The sequence below is a fragment of the Prosopis cineraria genome, unplaced genomic scaffold (genome assembly GCF_029017545.1).
Source record: "Prosopis cineraria cultivar Desert tree isolate PC_DT_omini unplaced genomic scaffold, ASM2901754v1 PC2, whole genome shotgun sequence".
NCBI lineage: Eukaryota > Viridiplantae > Streptophyta > Magnoliopsida > Fabales > Fabaceae > Prosopis > Prosopis cineraria.
In genome coordinates, this window is record NW_026555333.1 from 2,829,078 (window position 1) to 2,851,088 (window position 22,011).

A 22,011-nucleotide genomic window follows, 5' to 3' on the forward strand; every position below is an offset into this window, starting at 1 on the left:
TCCTATTATTATTATGCGCGCTCTTAGAGATTGATAATGGTATATTGGCTTTTGAAATTCACAGTTATGTGGTTTTTCCCACTTGTTTGCAAAGTGAGTAGGGACAATGGAAGGAACCCTAAAGAAAAGATCTGAGAGAATAGTCGTCCATAATATTTTCAAATCTGTGCACGCTGAGAGACTTGGAGTTGGCGAGACAATGAAGTTGACAAACATTTATTGATATATTCGATAAAATCCGATTATTATAAACAATTAATGATAAAACCAAATTTTTTAGCCATTTATCTAGTAAATGGAGGATGTTTGAAAAAGTCAAAACATTTTAATGAAAATTAAAGCATGTGACAGTTGTAATAAAAAATATATATATATATATATATTATTCATTATATTTAATCTTATTCTAAAGGTATGCATGGGCTCTGACGTCCTCCGGGTTGATGGGCTCAAATTCTGAGAAAAGAATTATAGAAAGCCCGTGTCTTCCACATACAGTTTTTTAGGCAATAGAATTACGGGCTTCAGATGATGTGGACCAAAGACCCAAAGCAGCACATCATTGCCGAACTGAAGTGGTAAGGAATGAGGGAAGATCATCACGACATCATCATGCAGATAAAAGTTGAATTGTTCTCGAATAATAAGTAAATGGGCGTGCGTACTCTATACTCTAATTCCGTTAGAACACTGCACTTCAGGACTCGGTACTTCTTCTTGGCGAGATTCTCTCTGATTCGTGATCCTCAGAGTTCCAACTTCTCTCAAGGTGGGATCACCGTAACTACGGGTAATTTGTGTGCAACTTCATATATTTTGTTCAAGCGAATCAAGCTTCAAAAAGCTAACAGATGCTGACATCTAATGCTACCAGAAGAGGCGAAATAATAGTACTGAAATGATAGCCAAGTCATAATGCCGAGAATGCTCCTCTACTGCATTGAATGTAATATTGTTTCTTTTAATCAACAAGTGAATTTGTGTATGATTGCATGATTGAAGACGAAATTTTGTGGCGCTTTCATACCAAGGACACGGGTGGGTGAATTTCATTAGAAACAAAATCATGCTGTGTCACCAGCGAGGCTGGTTAGCGGGATGGGTATGGGTGGGTAATTGACTCTCGTTTCAAGTTGTAAAATAATATTGGAGGTATTTTATTTTTCTGAAATATAAGGGAATTTGATAAAAATAAAATTAGATAAAAGTGCAAATTTATCCTTTAATTATTTTTTTCAGGAGCATTGAGTGGCCTATATTATATAAGATGGTGTGAAATAAATTTTTAACTTTTAAAAAATAAGTATCAAATGGCTTCCATTAATTTTTATTTAATGGATATTAACTTTTTATGTGAGGTTCACAATTTTTTAATTGAAATGACACGTGATGCTCAATCTTAGCAAGTAAAGGTGTTATTGTAGTTATGAACTACTTTTCAATAAATACTTGATAGCCTCCATTATAAAAAATAGACCATCCAGCACATTCCTATCAATTTTAACCAAACGATGTTTATTTTCAAGCTTACGAGACTCACAACGTATTAATCTTTTTAATCTTTTTGCTTTCGTTCTCAATCTTAAACATCATTTATTTTTAAATTTATGAGATCTATAACGCATTAATCTTTTCAATATTTTTACCTTCATTTTCAATCTCAACTTGAGGAGACGAGGTTCAAAGAGTTTTTCTTTGAAGACATTGATGAGAACCATGCCAATTTTCATATTTATGAAACTCACAACACATTAATCTCTTCAATTTTTTTACCTTCATTCTTAATTTCAACTTGAGAAAAAAATGTTTAAAGAGTTCTCAATCACTTCATTTTCTATAAAAATAATTTGTGGTTAAATTGACATGTTGAGACCCTTTGAGTTCTTAATGTCTTAAGAACCCTTTGAACTTTTTCTTTTAGAGAGCTGACATTAAAAATGAAGACAAAAAGGTTAAAGAGATTGACGTATTCTGGATTACGTAAATTTAAAAATAAATAATATTTAGTCAAAATTAATGAAAAGGTTTTGGATGGTCCATCTTTTATAGTTGATAATTTTCTTTGCATCATTCGATAGTAGAAATAATCTAATACTTTTTAAAAAATAGTTCGTAACTAAATTTATATTTTTAGTCACGTTAAAGTGGAGTGCCATGAGTCATTTTTAGTCAAATTTTCTTAGCCTTACTTAACATCTGTCGAGTAAAATTAATGATGGGTGCTGAATGATTCGTTTTTTTAAATTAAGAATTTATTTTGTATCATTTTATAATATAAATTATTCAATACTATTAAAAAAATAGTTAATAACCTTGCACCTTCATCCAAAAAAAACTTTATTAGTGATTTTTTTTTTCACCCTTAAAATAAACAGAAAATTAAAATGATTATACATTTAAAGTTACATTAAATAAAATATATTTTTAAAAATTTATATTTTTGTGTTGAAAAAATAAATTTATAAAGTATTATTAAATTTTATTAGTTTATATAATCATATTTCAAATTATTTTATAATTTAAAATGAAAGGATGGGTTGCAATCTTTCTGATAAATAAAATAAAACAAAATAAAGCCAAGGGGCACTTTTTGCCTGCTGTTGTCACTATCAATTTTACTGATTTCCATCGTCAGTTTTCATGCTCTCCACGGAAACCTTGATTATGAAGTAACTCAAGGACTTAATATTTTTTTAAAGAAAATGATAATAAAATTTTTATAAAATATAGAAATAATAATTTAATTTTTTAAAATACTATAATTCTTAGAAAGTTTTTAGAATTTTTTTATCATTAATAAATTTATATAAAATTATTAAATTATTATTATTAAAAATAAATGATTCACAAGTTTTATTTAAAAATTCAGCACTTTTTTTTTATATTCGCAACAATGTAATAGCAAATAAGAAATTTAACATGTTAAGTTGTAATTTACTATTGTACTGTTGTTAATATAAGAAGAAAAGTTGTGAATATTTAAATAAAACTTGTGAATCATTTATTTTTAATAAGGATAATTTAATAATTTATATAAATTATTAATAATAGAAAAATTTTCAGGAATTTTAGAAGAATTATGATATTTTAAAAAATTAAATTATTATTTATATATTTTAAAAGGATTTTATTATCATTTTTTATTTTTATTTAAAATTTTAATATTCATATATATAAGGATTTTCAATTGAAAGTGAACAAAATTACCGTTCTTTCAATATAATAACCCAAAACAAAACCTTTGGAATTATTTTTTGAAAAAACACAATCATCTATTTCTACAATTTTATTAGCTTTTGTTTTTAATCTCTATAATTTATTTTCAATATTTTTTTATATTCTTTATAATTTAACATCGATAAGAATTTGAGTAACAAATATCACTCAATTTTGTTAAAATTATAGAAATTAAAAATACTTAAAAAATTATAGGAATTAAGAATAACACTTGATGAAGCTATAGGAATCAACGATTATACTTTTTCTATTTTTAATCATATATATATTAATTAAGATTCATAAACTGTTCGTAGCCTTGTTTTAATCACTTAAAAACATTGTCATATACGTTGATCTTGAATATTTAAATAAAATTGAACTGTTAAATATTTTTCTCTTTTGAAATTATAAAATAATTTTAAAAATATTTTATCATCCCAAAACATAATATAATTTAACAAAAATAAAATTTCATTAATGATGACTTTCTAATATTACCGTTTAAATAAAAAGAGAATTAAAACAATTACAGTGCATTAATTTTGTATATAAATTTAAAATTATATTAAATTGAGATATTTTTAAAATTTTATATTTTTATTTTTAAAGAATAATTTTTTAAAGTGTTATTATTAAATTTTATTGATATATATAATTTTATCTTAAATTATCTTATAATTTAAGTCAAGAAGTAGTGAATAGTTTTTCAATAACACAATCATGAATTCATGATCTTGCACGTTACCCCTGGCACAAAAAAAAAAAAAAGGTGACCCTTAGAATGCATGTCCCAGATTCAGCCTTGGCTCGTCATCATTAATGTGTTAGAAAAATAAGAGAACATATATAATTTACTAAATAATGTATTGGTTTGGTGAGTTAAAGGGTGCAAGCAATCTTTGTTCAACCGCACACAAACACAGAGAAAGTGAGATCTTCGCTTTGCACGATAACCACGAAACCGCACCCGAGAAAAATGAAAAGAGGTAAGAAATTTAAGAAATCTAGTCTAATTAATCTGTGATGCCAACGAAAACATTGAAAATAATAAAATAAAAAAGGGACATCAAATAGGACACAGAAGCAACATGGTTATACTGAAACTCATTTAAAAAGAGGGGGGGGGGGTATTTGTCAAATGAGAACGAAAAAAAGACAGCGAAGAGGTGGAGGCAGATGGGATTGAGATGAGATGTGAGTAAATGAGAGGGAAGTGAGTAAGAGAGAGAGAATAGGAGGAGGGTGAGAAAGATGGGGTAGAGAATAATTAAGTGTGACGAGGACTGGACTGAGAGCACATGGAGCAGAGAGAGATTCGGAGGGATCCAGGGAAATGGACGTGTGCAGTCACAGATCATACCTTCCGACTTGCTAACCTCTCTGTCTCACTGTCCTTTTCTGCCTTCCCTTCCAACTTCATTCATTTTTTCCCCTATCTTCTTCCCCTTCACTGTCTCCTCCTCGCCCAAAAATGTGATTTTATGTATGTTAATTATGTATTAGTTCATGATAAATCTTGCCTTCCTCGGATCCCAGTAAATGTGGCGGGTTCAGCCCCACGCAAATTGTTATGAGCTATGATTGGGAAAAAAGAAAAATTTAAAGGCTTTAATATAATTTCCCATGCTTTTTGGCCCACTAAATTTTGGCATCTAGTGGCTAATAATAGTATTAACTAACGCTCCACTCAACTCCTTTAATTTCCATCCAATTACGTTCTCTACTTTTCTTCCATCACAAATGTAATTCACTTTCGCCTTGTTAATTATCACTCTTTGTCTCCGAGGCCTTGGGGTCGCTATGTGCTGCTTCAAGTTCCACTTACGAGGAATTCAAATGTCTCCACATGTGTGAAATATGTATCACAGGGTGTCTGTCAAACAAGCAGATATTAATAATAAAAATAAAGAGTAAAAATGCATTGAATCTGTGTTGAACTAGAAGGATGGGCAGCTTGTTCTGCATGATTGGATTGGGTGTTCCAACCATGTCTAGGTATTTTTCGGTCGCCAAAAAGCCCAAAAACAAAGCTCGCTCGTGCCTTCAATTATAGAAGGTAAAAATTAAACCCATTGCACTGAACATTAAAAAAACAGATCTTCCGGACATGTTCATCAGATGTATGTATGAAAGAAAAGTTATATTTTAGACTCGACTATTTCCAGGCAGTAGTTTCATTATGGAGGGAAGAAAGGAGAGAAAGAGAATGACATGAAGACAATCCCATTAATTAATTAATAATGTTGTTGTGACATTCATGCATGGTACCGGCCGATGATATAGAAGGAATAACATAAGGACATGGTATTAGCTACGAGCTTCTTCTAATTCAACCGATGTATGATGATTTTCTGGGACTTTCTCATGGAATATAATCTAATCCAATCCCTACACGTACACCTTTGAGTGGGGTTTCCCGATTTTCTCGATCCCCCGTAAGATCTTGCACATGTTTTCTTCTTCCTTCACTGATTGTAGTCATCGGCGTGTTTGAGTGAGGTACTATTTATTAATAAGAACTTAAGCTGCTTATTATGCAGACTCACCGGAAAACATATACTCCCTTGATTTGCCCTTGTATATGTAAATTTAAGTAGTTCTACTTGAAGCTATACATTCACCAAAAGATTAAGCTATTTTGGTAATGCCACACTCACAATTATATGCATACAGATCATATTTGTCAACTGTTTGATGCGGAGGCCTTGTCATAGCATTCTAATGCTCCGTTTCGTCAAACAGTATGTATAAATGTTTGAGTAAATATTTACCATAAAAATATTTTTTTAGTTACTTTACCAGTAAGTTGCGAGCAGGCAGTAACCAAATAAAGTGGTGGATTATAATGATACTTTTAATATTTTTCATGGATAAAAAATAATACTAGCCCCTCGGAATTTATTTTAATTTTTTGGGATTTAATTGATATGAACCAATTATTTGTAATTTTTTTATCAATTAATCATCTCAATAACAATGTTTAATGAAGGATAGTGACAACTTTTTAATATTTTAGGGACTACATCATACCGGGAACTAGTTTAGAATTAATACACCATGCTCAAGGAGAGATTTGGATCTTTTCATACCCTTTTTAAATACATCCTTTCACACTCAATCACATCTATTCGTTTTAATTATTCCATATGTTTAAAAATATAAATAATTTTTTGAAAAGTTTGAATGTTAAAAAATGTAAAGTATTTTAAATATTTGTTTTAAGGTATAATTAATACGCTTTTTTCAAAAGTGCTTTTGATTAATAAATTATTTTACATTTACTTTTAAGTAAAATACCCATTAAATGAGGTAACTATGAAAATATGGTATCAGTTTGAAGATAACTGAATAAATTTATAAGGGATGAAATTTAATTAAAAATATCTTACATTTTTTAATAGGAGAAGCACTTGTTTGGTCTAATGGTATGAGATTGTTAATTATAATATTAAAATAAATACATTATTCATTATTAAAACTTAAATTTTCTTGAAAGCAAGAAGATAAGCTCTTTTATATTAGTTATTAAATGAATAATATATCCATTTTAATAATATAATTAGCAATCCTACACTATCAAAATAAATCATTAATTAAAATGTATGGATGTAATTGAGTATTGAGAAATTAGAGATGTCTTGAGAGAGAGCACGGAAATGATCTAAATGTGCTTGGACAGAATAATATCTAAGAGCAAATGCCCTTTATATCCTCATTGACATGAATTGATTGTTGAATATTGAATGTTGGTGGCGATTAACAGCACAAGTGACTGAAATGAAGTCAATAATATCAATACCAAATAAAATAATAAAATGCACAATAAATACAAAAAATTACTATTTATAAATATAAACTGTAAATAATGTATTTTGTAAAATATCATGAGAGCATCTGATTGAGTGATTGGAATAGTTCTTTGAATTTAAATATCAAATGTTTTATTCAAATTTAAATTGAAAATTGGGAAAATTGCATTTAGGATCTTCAGAATAAAGATATTTGCAGGTAAGGCCTAAATAATTTTGATATTCCTATGGAGGCTTAAGGGCCTTGTTTGCAGTTATATTCCTTATTGAAATTATCCAATTGCCCAATTCCTTGCTGAAGTTATATTCTAGACTTGTAAAATCTCACAAGCTTCTAGACATACCCTTTCATAAACCTCTAGACTTACACTTATGCAATCTATCCTACCTGCTTTCAATATTTACATCTTCTTTTGACCTCAAGCTTCCAAAAAAGCTTTATGATCTCAATTGATTCCAAGCTTGTGGATTTCCGTTGGGATTGGGTTTGAAAAATACAAGGAAGATGAAGTTGGCGCTAATAACCAAACATATTTGGCAAATCTCCCAATTTGAGCTATATTCATTATTAGACAACATGCTAAAACTCAAATATATTGATTTTATTGACGAAAATACTTTAAAGGAGCTTTATGATGATAGCTGATATTAGAAAGGCATTCTAGAATTTGCTAATCTTATAATCTCTCATTTAACCTAATAGTAGGTGGGAAATGGAGAACAAATCCCTCTCAATCTTTGTAAACAGTGGCTATCCTCTAACGTTCATCTAATTAGAGACTCGCAATTAAACATTATTTCTAATATTATCATCAGCTCATATAAGCCTTGGTGAAAGGTTGAATTGTAAACTTTGAGTTTCTCAATGACTTATATATTCTAGTTGTGGTTGAGCATATTCTTAAAATTCCCATCACTTGATGTGGTTTGGAAGATAAGATGGTTTGAATGAAAAGAACCTATAGTGTTAAAGCTAGTTTCAACTTTCTCCTATAACCTCTTGTGTAACCAAGTCTTTTTTCAAATGCTAACATTTGTTCATTGTTGTGGAAACTACATCTTTCATATAAAACCTTTCTCTTCATATGGAAGTTAATTCACAAAGTCATTCCTATAGGTGATATTCTAAAAGCTCATTATATGCTTGTCTTTATTTTTTGTGCTTTTTGTTGTAAATATGATGAAACTTTGAATCACATTTTTTGTGATTGCCCATTTTCTAAAACTATTTGGTTAAGTTCTCTTTCTATTCACTCCACTGTTATTTCAAAGATTCGTTTAATCAATTTAGTTTTAAATATTTTATATTTGCTCTTTAGAGAAGGTAAACTTGATATTTTATACGGAATATTTTTTCTTCTTCATCAACCTAGTTAAAGCAAAATTTAGCTCTTTATGGCACTCTCAATCAATGCCCATTCCAAATTATCAAGGAATTCTCAAGGCACTTCTATTGTCTCCAGAATGTTTGCAATTGGAATTTTATAATTGGTAACAAAACAAGGGTAGTAAGCAAGAACTTTAGACCTCAACATTCTTCACGTCTTGCTTATACTGAGCTAGCACCAAATCATCTTCTCACAAGATGTGTCGCACATGAGTAGTGAAAAATCCAAATCACCAAATATAAAAAGCGACAGCTAACCAGATGTGGAGCTTCTATTGCTCTCAATGATAAAGAGCCGTGTAGAATCTTGATACAAAACTCCCATCATGCAGACCCCCAATACTTCAGTTGTGCATGCCTATGCTCGATATTTTTTTGGAACTAAAATTTTAGAGGTATTTCTCAACAATTGAGTTATCAGCTTGGGGATCTTCAGATATTTCATCATAAAGATGTTTTTGTTCTATCTGGAGACATATGAACCACCAACAACAGGTCGCTTGATATTCTTCACCTGGTCAAATGTTTTTTTTTTTTTGGGTTTCATTGTATAAGCAGAAGATTTATTGGCTTGTTAACTTTTCTTTTTTTCTTCACATTCTTTGTTGAAAGAATTACAATCAAGTTCTATATAAAAAAATTAATTATTATAAAATTCATTATCAATTGATTGTGTTGTTAATGACGTTTAATTTAGTAATCAATAAATTTTATAATAATTAATTTTTTTGTGTGGAATTTCAATATACTTCTCCCTCCTTTGTTTTACTTTCATTTATAGACGTTTAATTATTAATATTATCATTTGATTTTTTTTAAAAAAATAGAGGTTGACCAGTGACGAGTGAAAAGAAAGCCATTGAAACCGCTCGAATGCAATTTATTTACTATTTTATATTTTCCCCCGAGGGAATGCGTCCTCTCGGTTTGAAAAACAGCTCTCCCTCAGTGGCTTGGTGACTCCGTAGCTTGTGCCTCCAAAAAGCAAAAGACTCGCATGTGACAAAGTAAACCGCCGTTTATTATTACTTCCTCCATTATAAATTATAAAATATTTATTTAAAAAAATTATTTTAAAATATAAAACATTTTAAATATATTAATATTTTATTAAATATGTCAATTCCAAATTTACTCTTTATTTTTATAATTAATTTTTATTTATTTTTTAATATATTAAATGATTAACATTTTTAGAATTTTTTATTTTTATTTTAAAAAAATAAAATTGTTAAATATATTTAATAAAATTTATTAATATATAAAATTTTATTTAAAAGTATTTATAATTTAAAATAGAAGAAATAATATACAGTGCCTAGTAAAAACCAAAACTGGTCAAAAAAGCCGGAAGATAATCTCTATGGGTGTCAGTACAGTTAAAGAGAAGAGTTCAGAGATCACCGAACTAACCGTCTCCAGTCTTCACGTTCCTCCCAGCGTACTTCCCTGCTGCAAATCCCCAGTCACACTCAGTCTCCCCCCTATTCTGCTCCCAATCATCTTTTTCTTTCCTTTTTTTTTTTTTGGGGATCAAATCACCGTCATCGACTTCAATTCCACGACCCCATCCAGATTACAGAAATTGGGTTATATTTAGTACATTAAAATTGAATTTAAGAGAAATAAAATTAAAATTGAAATTATGATTTTAATTGTTTAGTATGCATGAATTCAATTACTTATGAATTTCAATTCTATCAAAATATTTAGAATTCAATCCCATTTCATCACGATGGAATTGCCATAATTTCATAAAATTGTCATAAGTACCTCACATACACACTCCATCATGATGGCTGAGTTTTTTATTTTTTTTATAAGGGCATTTTAATCTTTATTTATTTTAAATACATATATTTATTAATATTATATTTAGATTCTATTTTCATACCAAACATACATTTATAACTCAATTCTATTCTGATTTTAATTTCGATTTCAATTTTAATTTCAATTTTAATTTTATTAAAAATTCTTTCATTATAACAAACGAGGCCTTACCCCAAAAAAGAACAAAATTTATTTAAACTAAAAAATAAAAAATTTAAAAAAGGGGCGAGAAGCAGAGAACGGGAAAAAAATAAATAACGCACGCATTAAAAGGAAACAAAAAGACCCCAACTCTCCCCCCCCCCCCCAAAAAAAAAAATCTCTCTCCCTCTCCATTTCACTCTGTCTCCATGTCTGGTACCTCTGTTTCTTCCTCCATTGACGTTGCCATCTTCCAGGTCCTTCTCAGGTAGTGAATTCCTATGCCTCACTTCCCTTTTCTTGTGATTTCCCGGACTTCAATTCTTCTGCCCCCTCTCTCCTCACTGCTTCAACTCCAACTTGGCCTTTCCCCATCCTAGTTCATTTTCTCCTCTCTTGATCTGTTTCTCCTGTCTCACTTCTCACTTTCTTCTTTTGCTGCTTCTCTCTTACTTCTTCCATTCCTTACTCTCTTCTACTATTGAGCTTGCGTGAAGATCTGAATTCAATTTAGTATTTGATCCGTCGGTTTTCTTTTCGTTTTTTTGTTCCGCACAGTGGTGGAAGCTCGCTCTAGCGTCTTAGCTTACACAAAATCGGTCGGGAAATGGCGCTGAATTGAGGTGCTTTGCTGGAGAATGAGGCTTCGGAGCTAGTCGGAAGGAGGGAATTCTTCGGCATTTGCATTTTGAGGAGGTAGCTTCTCTAGCGGGACTTTAAAATTTGATTTTCCTTAATTTTATACATTTTGTTTTTGCGTGGTTTGCGATGTCGCATTTGATACAAGGCCTTCTGCTGTTTCGTCTGATTTTACCGGTGCAATAGTTGGCATCATGTTTTTAATTTGAGATGAGGATCTCCAGTTACTGTGACCTCTGGATTGTGGTGTTGTAGCATGCACTGCTCGTCACATTTACTATTGAACCGTTCATCAAATCGGGGAGCTAAGTTGTACAATTCGACTACTTTCCGCATGTTGTGGGTTGTATTACGTTGGCACTCAATGATCATATTGCAATTGATAGAGTATGAAGTTAACCAAGTAGCTCCCTCTCTTTTTCTAACATGGATGCGATAGATTTCTGATCTTGTCGGTTCTGCTCTCTCTCTCTCTCGCTCTCTTTCTCTGTCTGAGGGGAAAGACATTGGCTTGGGATTTGAATGTTTCAGAATTTCATTTCAGGCACCCTAGAAGGAGGGCTTAAGTGACATATCAGAGCAAATGTCAAAGTCTACGTCTCCGGAACCGTCACAGTCCAGTTATTCTTCATCTCGTACTAGGTCAATTTTCTTGTTCGCAAACCTTAGCAGTTATTTTGTTGATGGAAGTTATGTATAAGCTTTGAACCTTTTAGTACCTGGAATATGTTTATGATCTGTCTGGATTTCTTTTTAACGTTTAATTGATGATCAAAGAGGCTGAGATGAGTTTGACACGGCCTCATTAGTTTCTGGATGTCAAAGTACTAACAAGTGATGTAAATACCCTTTTAATCCAGGGAAACTAAACTGGCCGAAGACATGGACGATCCAGAATCTACAATGACTACAGTTGCTAATTTTGTTGAGCAACTGCATGCCAACTTGTCATCACCACTTGAGAAGGAATTTATCACAGCACGTTTGCTAGGCATTGCCAGGGCGAGAAAGGATGCTAGAACACTTATTGGTTCTCATGCCCAAGCAATGCCGTTGTTCATAAGCATTCTCAGAAATGGAACCCCTCTGGCAAAAGTTAATGTTGCTGCCACTCTGAGTGTCCTATGTAAAGATGAGGATTTGAGGTTAAAAGTACTTCTTGGTGGTTGTATCCCACCTTTGCTGTCACTTTTGAAGTCTGAAACCACAGAGGCAAGGAAGGCCGCAGCTGAAGCAATATATGAAGTTTCCTCTGGTGGTCTTTCAGATGATCATGTTGGTATGAAAATTTTTGTCACAGAAGGTGTAGTTCCGACTTTATGGGATCAACTAAATCCAAAAAACAAGCAAGACAAAGTTGTGGAGGGTTTTATTACTGGGGCATTGAGAAATCTGTGCGGTGACAAAGACAGATACTGGAAAGCATCATTGGAAACAGGGAGCGTGGATATTATTGTGGGTCTCTTGTCTTCAAACAATGCTGTTGCTCAGTCCAATGCAGCTTCTCTGCTAGCAAGACTGGTGCTGGCTTTCAGTGATAGCATCCACAAAGTAATAGAATCTGGTGCAGTCAATGCTTTACTTCAGCTTTTTGGTCAGGAAAATGATATTTCTGTCCGAGCAAGTTCGGCTGATGCTCTAGAGGCCCTTTCATCAAAATCAACTAAGGCAACGAAAGCCATTGTCAGCGCAGATGGTGTTTCAATTCTTATTGGGGCTATAGTTGCTCCTTCTAAAGAGTGTATGCAAGGAAACGGCCAGGATCTGCAGAAGCATGCAACTCAAGCTTTGGCAAATATTTGTGGGGGCATGTCTTCTTTAATACTATATCTTGGAGAACTCTCCCGTTCTCCTCGCCTAGCTGCACCAGTTGGTGATATAATTGGAGCTCTTGCTTATACACTGATGGTGTTTGAGGACAAACATGATGTTCATGGGGAGCCTTTTGATGCAACTCAAATAGAGCATATTCTAGTGACACTATTAAAGCCTCGAGACAATAAGCTGATTCAAGAGCGATTACTAGAGGCCATGGCTAGTCTATATGGAAATATCTATCTCTCAAAATGGCTTGAGCATGCAGATTCAAAAAAGTTTCTTATTGGACTCATAACTATGGCTGCTGCTGATGTGCAGGACTACCTCATACTCTCCTTGACAAGCTTGTGCTCTGATAGGGTAGGAATATGGGAGGCCATAAACAGGAGAGAAGGCATCCAGTTACTTATCTCAATGCTGGGACTATCCAGTGAGCAGCATCAAGAGTATGCAGTTCAGTTGCTATCAATTTTAATTGACCAGATTGATGACAGCAAATGGGCAATCACTGCTGCTGGAGGAATTCCTCAATTGGTTCAGTTATTAGAGACAGGATCACAGAAGGCTAGAGAGGAAGCTGCTCATATTCTGTGGAACTTGTGCAGTCACAGTGAAGATATTCGTGCATGTGTTGAAAGTGCTGGGGCCATACCAGCATTCTTATGGCTTTTAAAGATTGGTGGACCAAGAGGACAAGAAGCTTCTGCCATGGCACTCATTAAGCTTGTGCAAATTGCTGATTCTGCTACCATTAATCAATTGTTAGCATTGCTTCTTGGGGACACTCCAGGATCAAAGGTCCATACAATTCGAGTCTTGGGTCATGTACTTACTATGGCTTCACAGATGGACCTCCTGCAGAAGGGTTCTGCAGCTAATAAGGGGTTGAGATCTCTAGTTCAGGTTCTCAACTTATCAGATGAGGAAACCCAGGAACATGCGGCTTCTGTCCTAGCTGATTTGTTCAGCGCAAGGCAAGATATTTGTGATAGCCTCCTTGCAACTGATGAAATTGTGCTTCCTTGCATGAAGCTTTTGACCAGCAAAACTCAAGTAGTTGCGATTCAGTTGGCTAGAGCATTGGGTGCTCTGTCCCGTCCAACACACAGCAGATCTGCCAGCAAGATGCCTCATATTGGAGTAGAGGATGTCAAGCCACTAATTAAATTGGCTAAAACTTCCTCTATTGATGCTGCTGAAACTGCAGTTGCTGCACTGGCCAATCTTCTCTTTGATACCTCTATTGCTGCTGAAGTTTTGGCCGGAGATCTTGTTTCATCTTTAGCAAGAGTTCTGGAAGAAGGAACTTTGGAAGGTAAACAAAATGCAGCACGTGCACTTCATCAGTTACTTAAGCATTTTCCTGTTGGTGATGTTCTTAAGGGAGATGCTCAGTACCATTTCACTGTTCTTGCACTTGTTGGTTCCTTGAGTGCTATGAATATGGATGGAGCTGATGCTGCTGATGCTTTAGAAGTAGTTGCACTGCTTGCCCGGACAAACCAGGGCGACAATTTCACTTACACTCCATGGTCTGCATTTACAGAGTCACCATGCAATTTAGAACCTCTTGTACACTGCCTAGCTGAGGGGCCTCCCCAAGTGCAGGACAAGGCAATTGAAATTTTGTCTGCACTTTGTGGTGATCAATTAGTTGTTCTTGGGGATTTGTTGGCTGCTATGTCTGGATCCATTAATTCATTAGCTGATAGAATGATGAACTCCTCCAGTTTAGAAGCCAAAGTTGGAGGGGCTTCCCTACTTATTTGTGCTGCCAAGGAGCATAAAGAGCTGTCAATGGATGTACTTGACACTTCTGGGGATCTAAAACCATTAATATACGCTTTAGTAGATATGCTGAAGCAGAGCTCTATCTGTTCATTAGAGGTTGATAGACAAACTTGTAGAAATTTTATGGTGAAGAGAGCATTTCAGGAAGTTGATCTTGATATCCCTGACCTGGCCAAAGTCTCAGGTGTTACTGTTGCTTTGTGGTTACTCTCGATTATTGCTTCTTCCAATATAAAGAACAAACTCACAATTATGGAAGCTGGTGGACTCGAGGCCCTCTTTGAAAAGCTTGCAAGCCATACTTCCAATCCACAGGTATGCAAATTTGAGCTTTCAAAATTCAAGTTCCATTAAATATTAATATAGTTATTTGTTCCTTTCTGTTTATTTCTTCTGGGCTATCTTTTGATGTCCTCCTGTTTCACGGATGTCAAGTTTTACTGCTCGAGTGCTGATATATTAATATGCTGGAAAACATTATGCCAAACACACAAGTATCTACCTACGTTTGCTGCATTATGTATTCTTGAAAGTGTATAATTGCCGCAGAACACGATACAGTAATTTGAAGGATGTAGGACTCTGCATTCTTGTGGAAAATGTTGCTAGATTGTTATCAATCAAATATTCGGTAGTGTGAAAAAAAGAACTAAAATTTGGGAAGGAGGAGCAAAGGAGAAAATTATGTAGATGGTCATTCATCATATCAGGATTATGTCTATACAGATTAAGAATTGATGGTTTATCATGTCACTTCTAACACATTAATTGAAAGAAATAATTAGAGGATTTGTCCAAACAGTTAAGTAATACAGAAGATACTTGACCATGACTTATGTTTATTAGGAGCTGAAGAATGATCAGTGAACAATCAACGCTCTAATGGCTCAAGTAATGCAACATTTTTTCTTCAAAAAATTAATTGAGCTCCTATGTTTGATTATTCTCCCAGCTCTACATACTGGTGGCATATTTTTTGTCTTATATATGCCTGAAAAAATTTGTGGGGGCTGAACAATATAACTTGTTTTATTGACAGGCAGAATTTGAAGATACAGAAGGAATATGGATAAGTACCTTGCTTCTGGCCATTTTGTTTCAAGATGGAAATGTTGTTCTATCCCCAGTAACAATGCACATTTTACCTTCTCTCACTCATTTACTACAGTCTGAAGAAGTGTCATATAAATATTTTTCTGCCCAGGCTATGGCTAGTCTTGTTTGTAATGGTAATAAGGATAAAGGAATAGCTCTTGCTGTTGCAAACTCTGGTGCTGTTGCCGGATTGATTTCTATGATTGGCTATATAGAGTCAGATATACCAAACATTGTTGCTTTATCAGATGAATTTTCACTGGTGCGAAACCCTGATCAAGTTGTTTTGAATCACCTTTTTGAAATTGAAGATATAAGATTGGGATCTACTGCACGAAAATCTATACCCCTCTTGGTGGACTTATTGAGACCAATTCCAGAAAGGCCTAGTGCTCCACCAGTTGCTGTTAAACTCTTGACATGCATCGCAGATGGAAGTGATGCAAACAAAATAATCATGGCTGAAGCAGGTGCTTTGGAAGCTTTGACAAAATACCTGTCTTTGAGCCCTCAAGACTCAACTGAGGCCAGTATTTCTGAGTTATTAAGAATACTATTTTGCAATTCTGACCTTGTTAAACATGAAGCATCAGCAAGTTCTCTGAACCAACTCATCGCTGTTTTGCGTCTCGGATCAAGAAATGCTAGATATAGTGCAGCAAGAGCACTTTATGAACTTTTCGGTGCTGAGAGTATTAGAAACTCAGAATTAGCTAAACAGGCCATTCAGCCTTTGGTTGACATGCTTAATACAACATCAGGTAGCGAGCAGGAGGCTTCTCTAATTGCATTAATCAAATTAACATCTGGAAATTCTTCAAAAGTGTCTCTGTTTGCTGATGTAGAAGGGAACCCACTTCAGAGTTTATGCCAGATATTGTCTTCTGCTTCATCCTTGGAACTGAAGAGCAATGCTGCACAACTTTGCTTTGTCCTTTTTGCTAGCAGGAAGATTAGAGCTGATCCACTTGCCTCAGAACTCATAGAACCTCTTGTTTCACTGATGCAGTCTGATTCTGGCCCGGCAGTAGAAGCTGGGGTTTTTGCTTTTGAGAGATTATTGGAAGATGAACAACATGTGGAGCTTGCAGTAGCCTACAATGTTGTGAATCTCCTTGTTGGTTTGGTAGTGGGTTCCAACTATCAGCTGATTGAGGCTACCATATCTGCTCTCATCAAATTGGGCAAAGATAGGACTCCGTGCAAACTAGACATGGTTGAAGCTGGAGTTATTGATAATTGTCTGAAGTTACTTGAATTTGCTCCTAGTTCATTGTGCTCTACTATTGCTGAAATATTCCGCATTTTAACAAATAGTAGTGCAATTGCTAGAAGTTCAGTGGCTGCAGAAATTGTAGAACCACTTTTTCAAGTTTTGCTCCGTCTAGATTTTGACTTGTGGGGACAGCACAGTGCCTTACAAGCACTAGTAAATATATTGGAGAAGCCACAAAGTCTTGCAACCTTAAAACTAACTCCTAGTCAAGTTATTGAGCCCTTAATCTCATTCCTGGAATCCCCATCCCAAGCCATTCAGCAGCTTGGCACTGAACTGTTGTCTCATCTTCTTGCACAGGAACATTTTCAGCAAGACATAAAAACAAAGAATGCTGCTGTTCCTCTTGTTCAACTTGCAGGAATTGGAATACTGAACTTACAGCAAACAGCAATAAAAGCATTGGAGAAAATCTCCAAAAGATGGCCCAAAGCAGTTGCTGAAGCGGGAGGCATTTTTGAGCTTGCAAAGGTTATTATTCAAGATGATCCTCAGCCGCCACATGCACTCTGGGAATCAGCTGCTTTGGTTCTTTCTAATATACTATGTTCCAATGCTGATTATTATTTTAAAGTTCCTGTGGTAGTTCTTGTAAAACTGTTGCACTCAACGGTTGAGAGTACCATTAGTGTAGCTCTTAATGGCCTAATAATTCATGAAAGAAGTGATGCTTCAAGCGCTGAACAGATGATGGAAGCTGAAGCTATAGATGTTCTGTTAGACCTTTTAAGATCTCATCAATGTGAAGAAGCATCTGGCAGATTACTTGAAGCTCTATTCAACAATGTAAAAATAAGAGAGATGAAGGCATCTAAGTATGCAATAGCACCATTATCTCAGTATCTGTTAGACCTGCAGACCCGATCACCATCTAGCAAGCTTCTTGTTGCTCTTGCTTTGGGAAATATTTCCCAGCATGAAGGACATGCTAGAGCTAGTGGTTCTGTTTCTGCTTGTCGTGCATTGGTAAGTTTACTTGAGGATCAGCCAACTGAAGAAATGGTGATGGTTGCTATTTGCGCGTTGCAAAACTTTGTCATGAACAGCAGGACTAATAGGCGAGCTGTTGCAGAAGCTGGTGGCGTACTGGTGATTCAGGAATTACTGCTATCTCCAAATCCAGAAGTTGCAGGACAAGCAGCATTGCTGATCCGATTTTTATTTTCTACTCACACACTACAAGAATATGTGTCAAATGAGCTGATCAGGTCTCTGACAGGTGGGTTAATTTTGTCATGCTTGTCAATGCTATAGGCAATCAATCATATATGCTTTTTTACATTGTCAAATTTTCTTCATTTAACTTGATAATGTTAGTAATTCATTTAAGGACACTGTTTTCAAAAGGGTGGAATTCCCTGGCAAATTGCTGTCACCTTGTTTCTTGCTTATGGACACTATTGTATCATCTTTCCCTGAAATTCCTGGAGGGGTCCAAGACTACGCTTAATTTTATTCTTTCTGCCAATCCAATTGTAAAATGCTATCTTTTCATGCTTAAAGAGGAATGGCAGTGGAAAAGTACCCCCGGGGGGGTGTTTCATTTATTAATAATTTTTCAGGGTCAACTATGATTGATCTGGACCATGTACAGGAGCCTATGTATCATGTATTTTGTTGTTTTCAGTTTTTTAGCTGTGCATAAGACCTTCATGTTTTGTTTAAATGATGAGGATCAAGTACTTTTTGTGAGAAGAGATGAAAGTTGTATGCAAGAATTGTACGTGTCAATTCAAATAGAATTATTTTTTGCTAAGGCTTTTAGATTAAGCTGTCAAATAATGTGATCAGCACTTGGATAAATTTTGACAAGCTTATGTTTAATTCTTGAAGTTCTGAAATACCAAGCTAAATGAATATAAATTTGTTTGCTTTTAGCAAGTAGCTCTTCATCCTCTTTTGCTTAGGTGATTGAAATCTGAACAAGACTTAATTAGAGTTCATAAGTTATCAGTTACTATGTTCTCTAAAAAAGGCAAATGAACATATCATCAATTTAGGTTGACATGAGTGATATAGACTCTTGTCCGTTGACATTGGGGGTTGAAGTTGATTTCTGGCTTGTGTGTGGAGCAAATTTAGTTGATAGAAATCTACCTTTTCCCCTTCTGTGGCTCGAGGGAGATTAGTCTTTACTGCTAACTGAAAATACTCTAGGAGGTGTCTCACCAAAAATCAATATATAAAGAAACTATTTTGAAAGACCTAATTATATGACATTGATCTGTAAAAAGATAAATGCCTAATAACAAACATCTACAAGTTGTTCAAAGTTTGAAATGCGGCAATGGATAAATTTATCTTCTCCTTCCTCTTCCCTTTACTTAGTCTTTACTTCTTACTCATTTTCATTCTAGATTAACTCTAGCAAAATGGATGGATGGTGGGACAAATTTTTCAGGTGCATGGCATTAAATCAGTTACTTTTTCTTCCCACTATTCTTCCCCTCTTTTCCAATATAAATCCTTGATTTATAAGCATATTAAGAAATGTAAATTTTCGCTTCTGGTCAAGTGGAGAATGTTTTTCTTGTTTTGTTTCATTTTTAAGGAACTATGTATGTTTTCTGGTTTAGTGAAAGGAAAAATGTGTATAGTGTTCTGTCGTTTCCTGGTTGTGCAGAATATGTAAAGCTTGTCATTGGTTTGTTATGCAGCTGCACTGGAAAGAGAGTTGTGGTCAACTGCCACCATTAATGAAGAGGTTTTGAAAACTCTGCACGTGATATTCACGAACTTCCCTAAGCTCCACGTATCAGAAGCAGCAACTCTTTGCATTCCTCATTTGGTAGGGGCACTCAAATCTGGTAGTGAAGTGGCTCAAGACTCTGTACTAGACACCCTGTGCTTGCTGAGACATTCTTGGTCAACCATGCCAATAGACATAGCAAAGTCTCAGGCTATGATTGCTGCTGAAGCCATTCCCATCCTGCAAATGCTCATGAAAACCTGTCCTCCAAATTTCCATGAGAGAGCAGATAGTCTTCTGCATTGCTTACCAGGTTGTTTGACTGTCACCATTAAACGTGGAAACAATCTCAAGCAAGCTATGGGAAGTACCAATGCATATTGCCAGTTAACAATAGGCAACAGTCCTCCGAAACAAACCAAGGTAATGATCCTTCTAAATGATAAAGTAGATGGCTGCAAACCTGCAACTGCAAAGACGCAGCTAGTATTTTTCCGTCCTGTGTGTTTGGTTGAAGTTCCTTAATGTTTACAGGAAGCTGAAAATGCAAGTCATTTGTTCTTTTCAATCTATTAATCTGTTGTTTTTAAATATCACAAACCTTTCTTTGTGTTCCTAGTCAATCTGCTATACATCTGATGTTTCAAAATATTTTATTTGAAATTACTAATCATCTTTAGGTGCAATGCACAGCATAGCATTTCTTTGACATGCATAGAATTTTCTAGTTTTCATGTCCCAAATTGCAATGGCCCTAGGAAGTTTTAATTTTCTGGTTACCTTTAAAGATTATACATCTACCACTCGTAATGTGTTACTGTTAGGTTGTGAGTCACACTATTTCGCCAGAATGGAAAGAAGGATTCACATGGGCATTTGACGTGCCTCCAAAGGGCCAGAAGCTGTACATCATATGCAAAAGCAAGAATACTTTTGGCAAGGTAACTTCGTTTTTCTTCAAGCAACTTCTCACTCTCTGCGTGTCAATGTAATGAATGACTACCTTTTCTTCTGAAAGAATGAATTACTATTCTCTTAATAGTTTATGCAATTCTTACTATGCCGGTTGCAGGATCTCCCTTTTTTCCTTTTTCTTTTGGCCATAAATGATCATACTTCTTTGTTAGTTTCCTTTGAGGGGGGCACAGTAAATGAGTAATTGAGCCCCATCGCCGTATTGATGTGAACGGATCCCTTCTCTTTCTAAGGCCACTGATGGGAAATCTGCTTAATTTGCTTCAGGCAACTCTTGGAAGAGTTACTATACAAATTGATAAAGTTGTAAACGAGGGAGTTTACAGTGGAATTTTCAGTCTTAATCACGACAGAAACAAAGATGGTTCTTCCCGAACACTTGAAATCGAGATTATATGGTCCAACAGGATCTCTGATGATGACCTTTGAATACTCAGACTCAGGCTGCAGATCTGAAGGGATTCGTGAAATTGGTTTTGCTTGTAATATGTTGGCTTATGTTGGAGGTCCAGTTTTGTACTCTGGCAGATCTGGTTTCTTGAGTTGCAAGTGTAAATTAGTCTTGAAAGGTTTTCTGAGGCAAGAGTTTGAAAAGGAGCCTATCCCACGAAGTGGGAATTTAAAGATGGTTTAATTGTACAGGTAAGTCAATAGGAATTAGCTGCATAAAGCAGAGGAAGAAATCGCATTGTAAGCTAAAATGATATCAAAGGCGTTACTTTTTTTCTCTCTCAAAACCGTCAAGTGGCTACTTTTTATGCTTGAAGCCACGGTACGGTTAAATGCTTTGATCAGATATGCCATTTCCACTGTGTCACAAGCAAGCTCTCTTTTACATGCTTTACTCATTCACATTCTTAGCACACTACGGTACAAGCTGATCTATATCTTGGTGCTATAGAAGGTCTTGTGTTTACTTTCCTACGACAAAAACGTGAACTGACCGACCTGATTTATTCTTCCTGTATAAGTTCTTATGGTTTCTTCACATTTATGGTCCAGATAGTCAACCTCAACTGCACAATATAGTCACCGTGAAGATTATCTGCCGCTTCAACTGCTCTTCAAACTCCTTCAGAAAGAGTTTTTTTTTTTTTTTTTTTTAAAGTGTTAGTCGTTTTCCTCTAAACTGTACAGGTCATAGCATTGATAATTCCATCATATGCCACCGGACATCACTGAAGAAGATTAAGCTTCTGTGGTATCTTACATCACATGGACCTGTTACTTGCCCCCTCTAGACGACAAAATAAAGTGTTGTGAACACTTGATTTGTTTTACAATTTAAATTCCGTACGGCCATTGATTTTTGAGATTTGTGCTTAGTAGCAACATCAAC

The 22,011-nt window shown here is 34.6% G+C and overlaps 1 protein-coding gene across 1 annotated transcript; it reads left to right on the top strand.

The window, feature by feature from the left end:
* Positions 1–10,555: 10,555 nt before the first annotated feature.
* Positions 10,556–21,492, top strand: LOC129303478 (protein CELLULOSE SYNTHASE INTERACTIVE 3). Its single transcript, XM_054942826.1, has 8 exons — positions 10,556–10,657; positions 10,948–11,085; positions 11,573–11,670; positions 11,889–14,952; positions 15,677–18,227; positions 19,666–20,120; positions 20,522–20,638; positions 20,940–21,492. The coding sequence occupies exons 3-8, from the start codon at positions 11,612–11,614 to the stop codon at positions 21,099–21,101; spliced, it is 6,408 nt and encodes a 2,135-aa protein (XP_054798801.1). The 5' UTR covers positions 10,556–10,657; positions 10,948–11,085; positions 11,573–11,611; the 3' UTR covers positions 21,102–21,492.
* Positions 21,493–22,011: the final 519 nt, after the last annotated feature.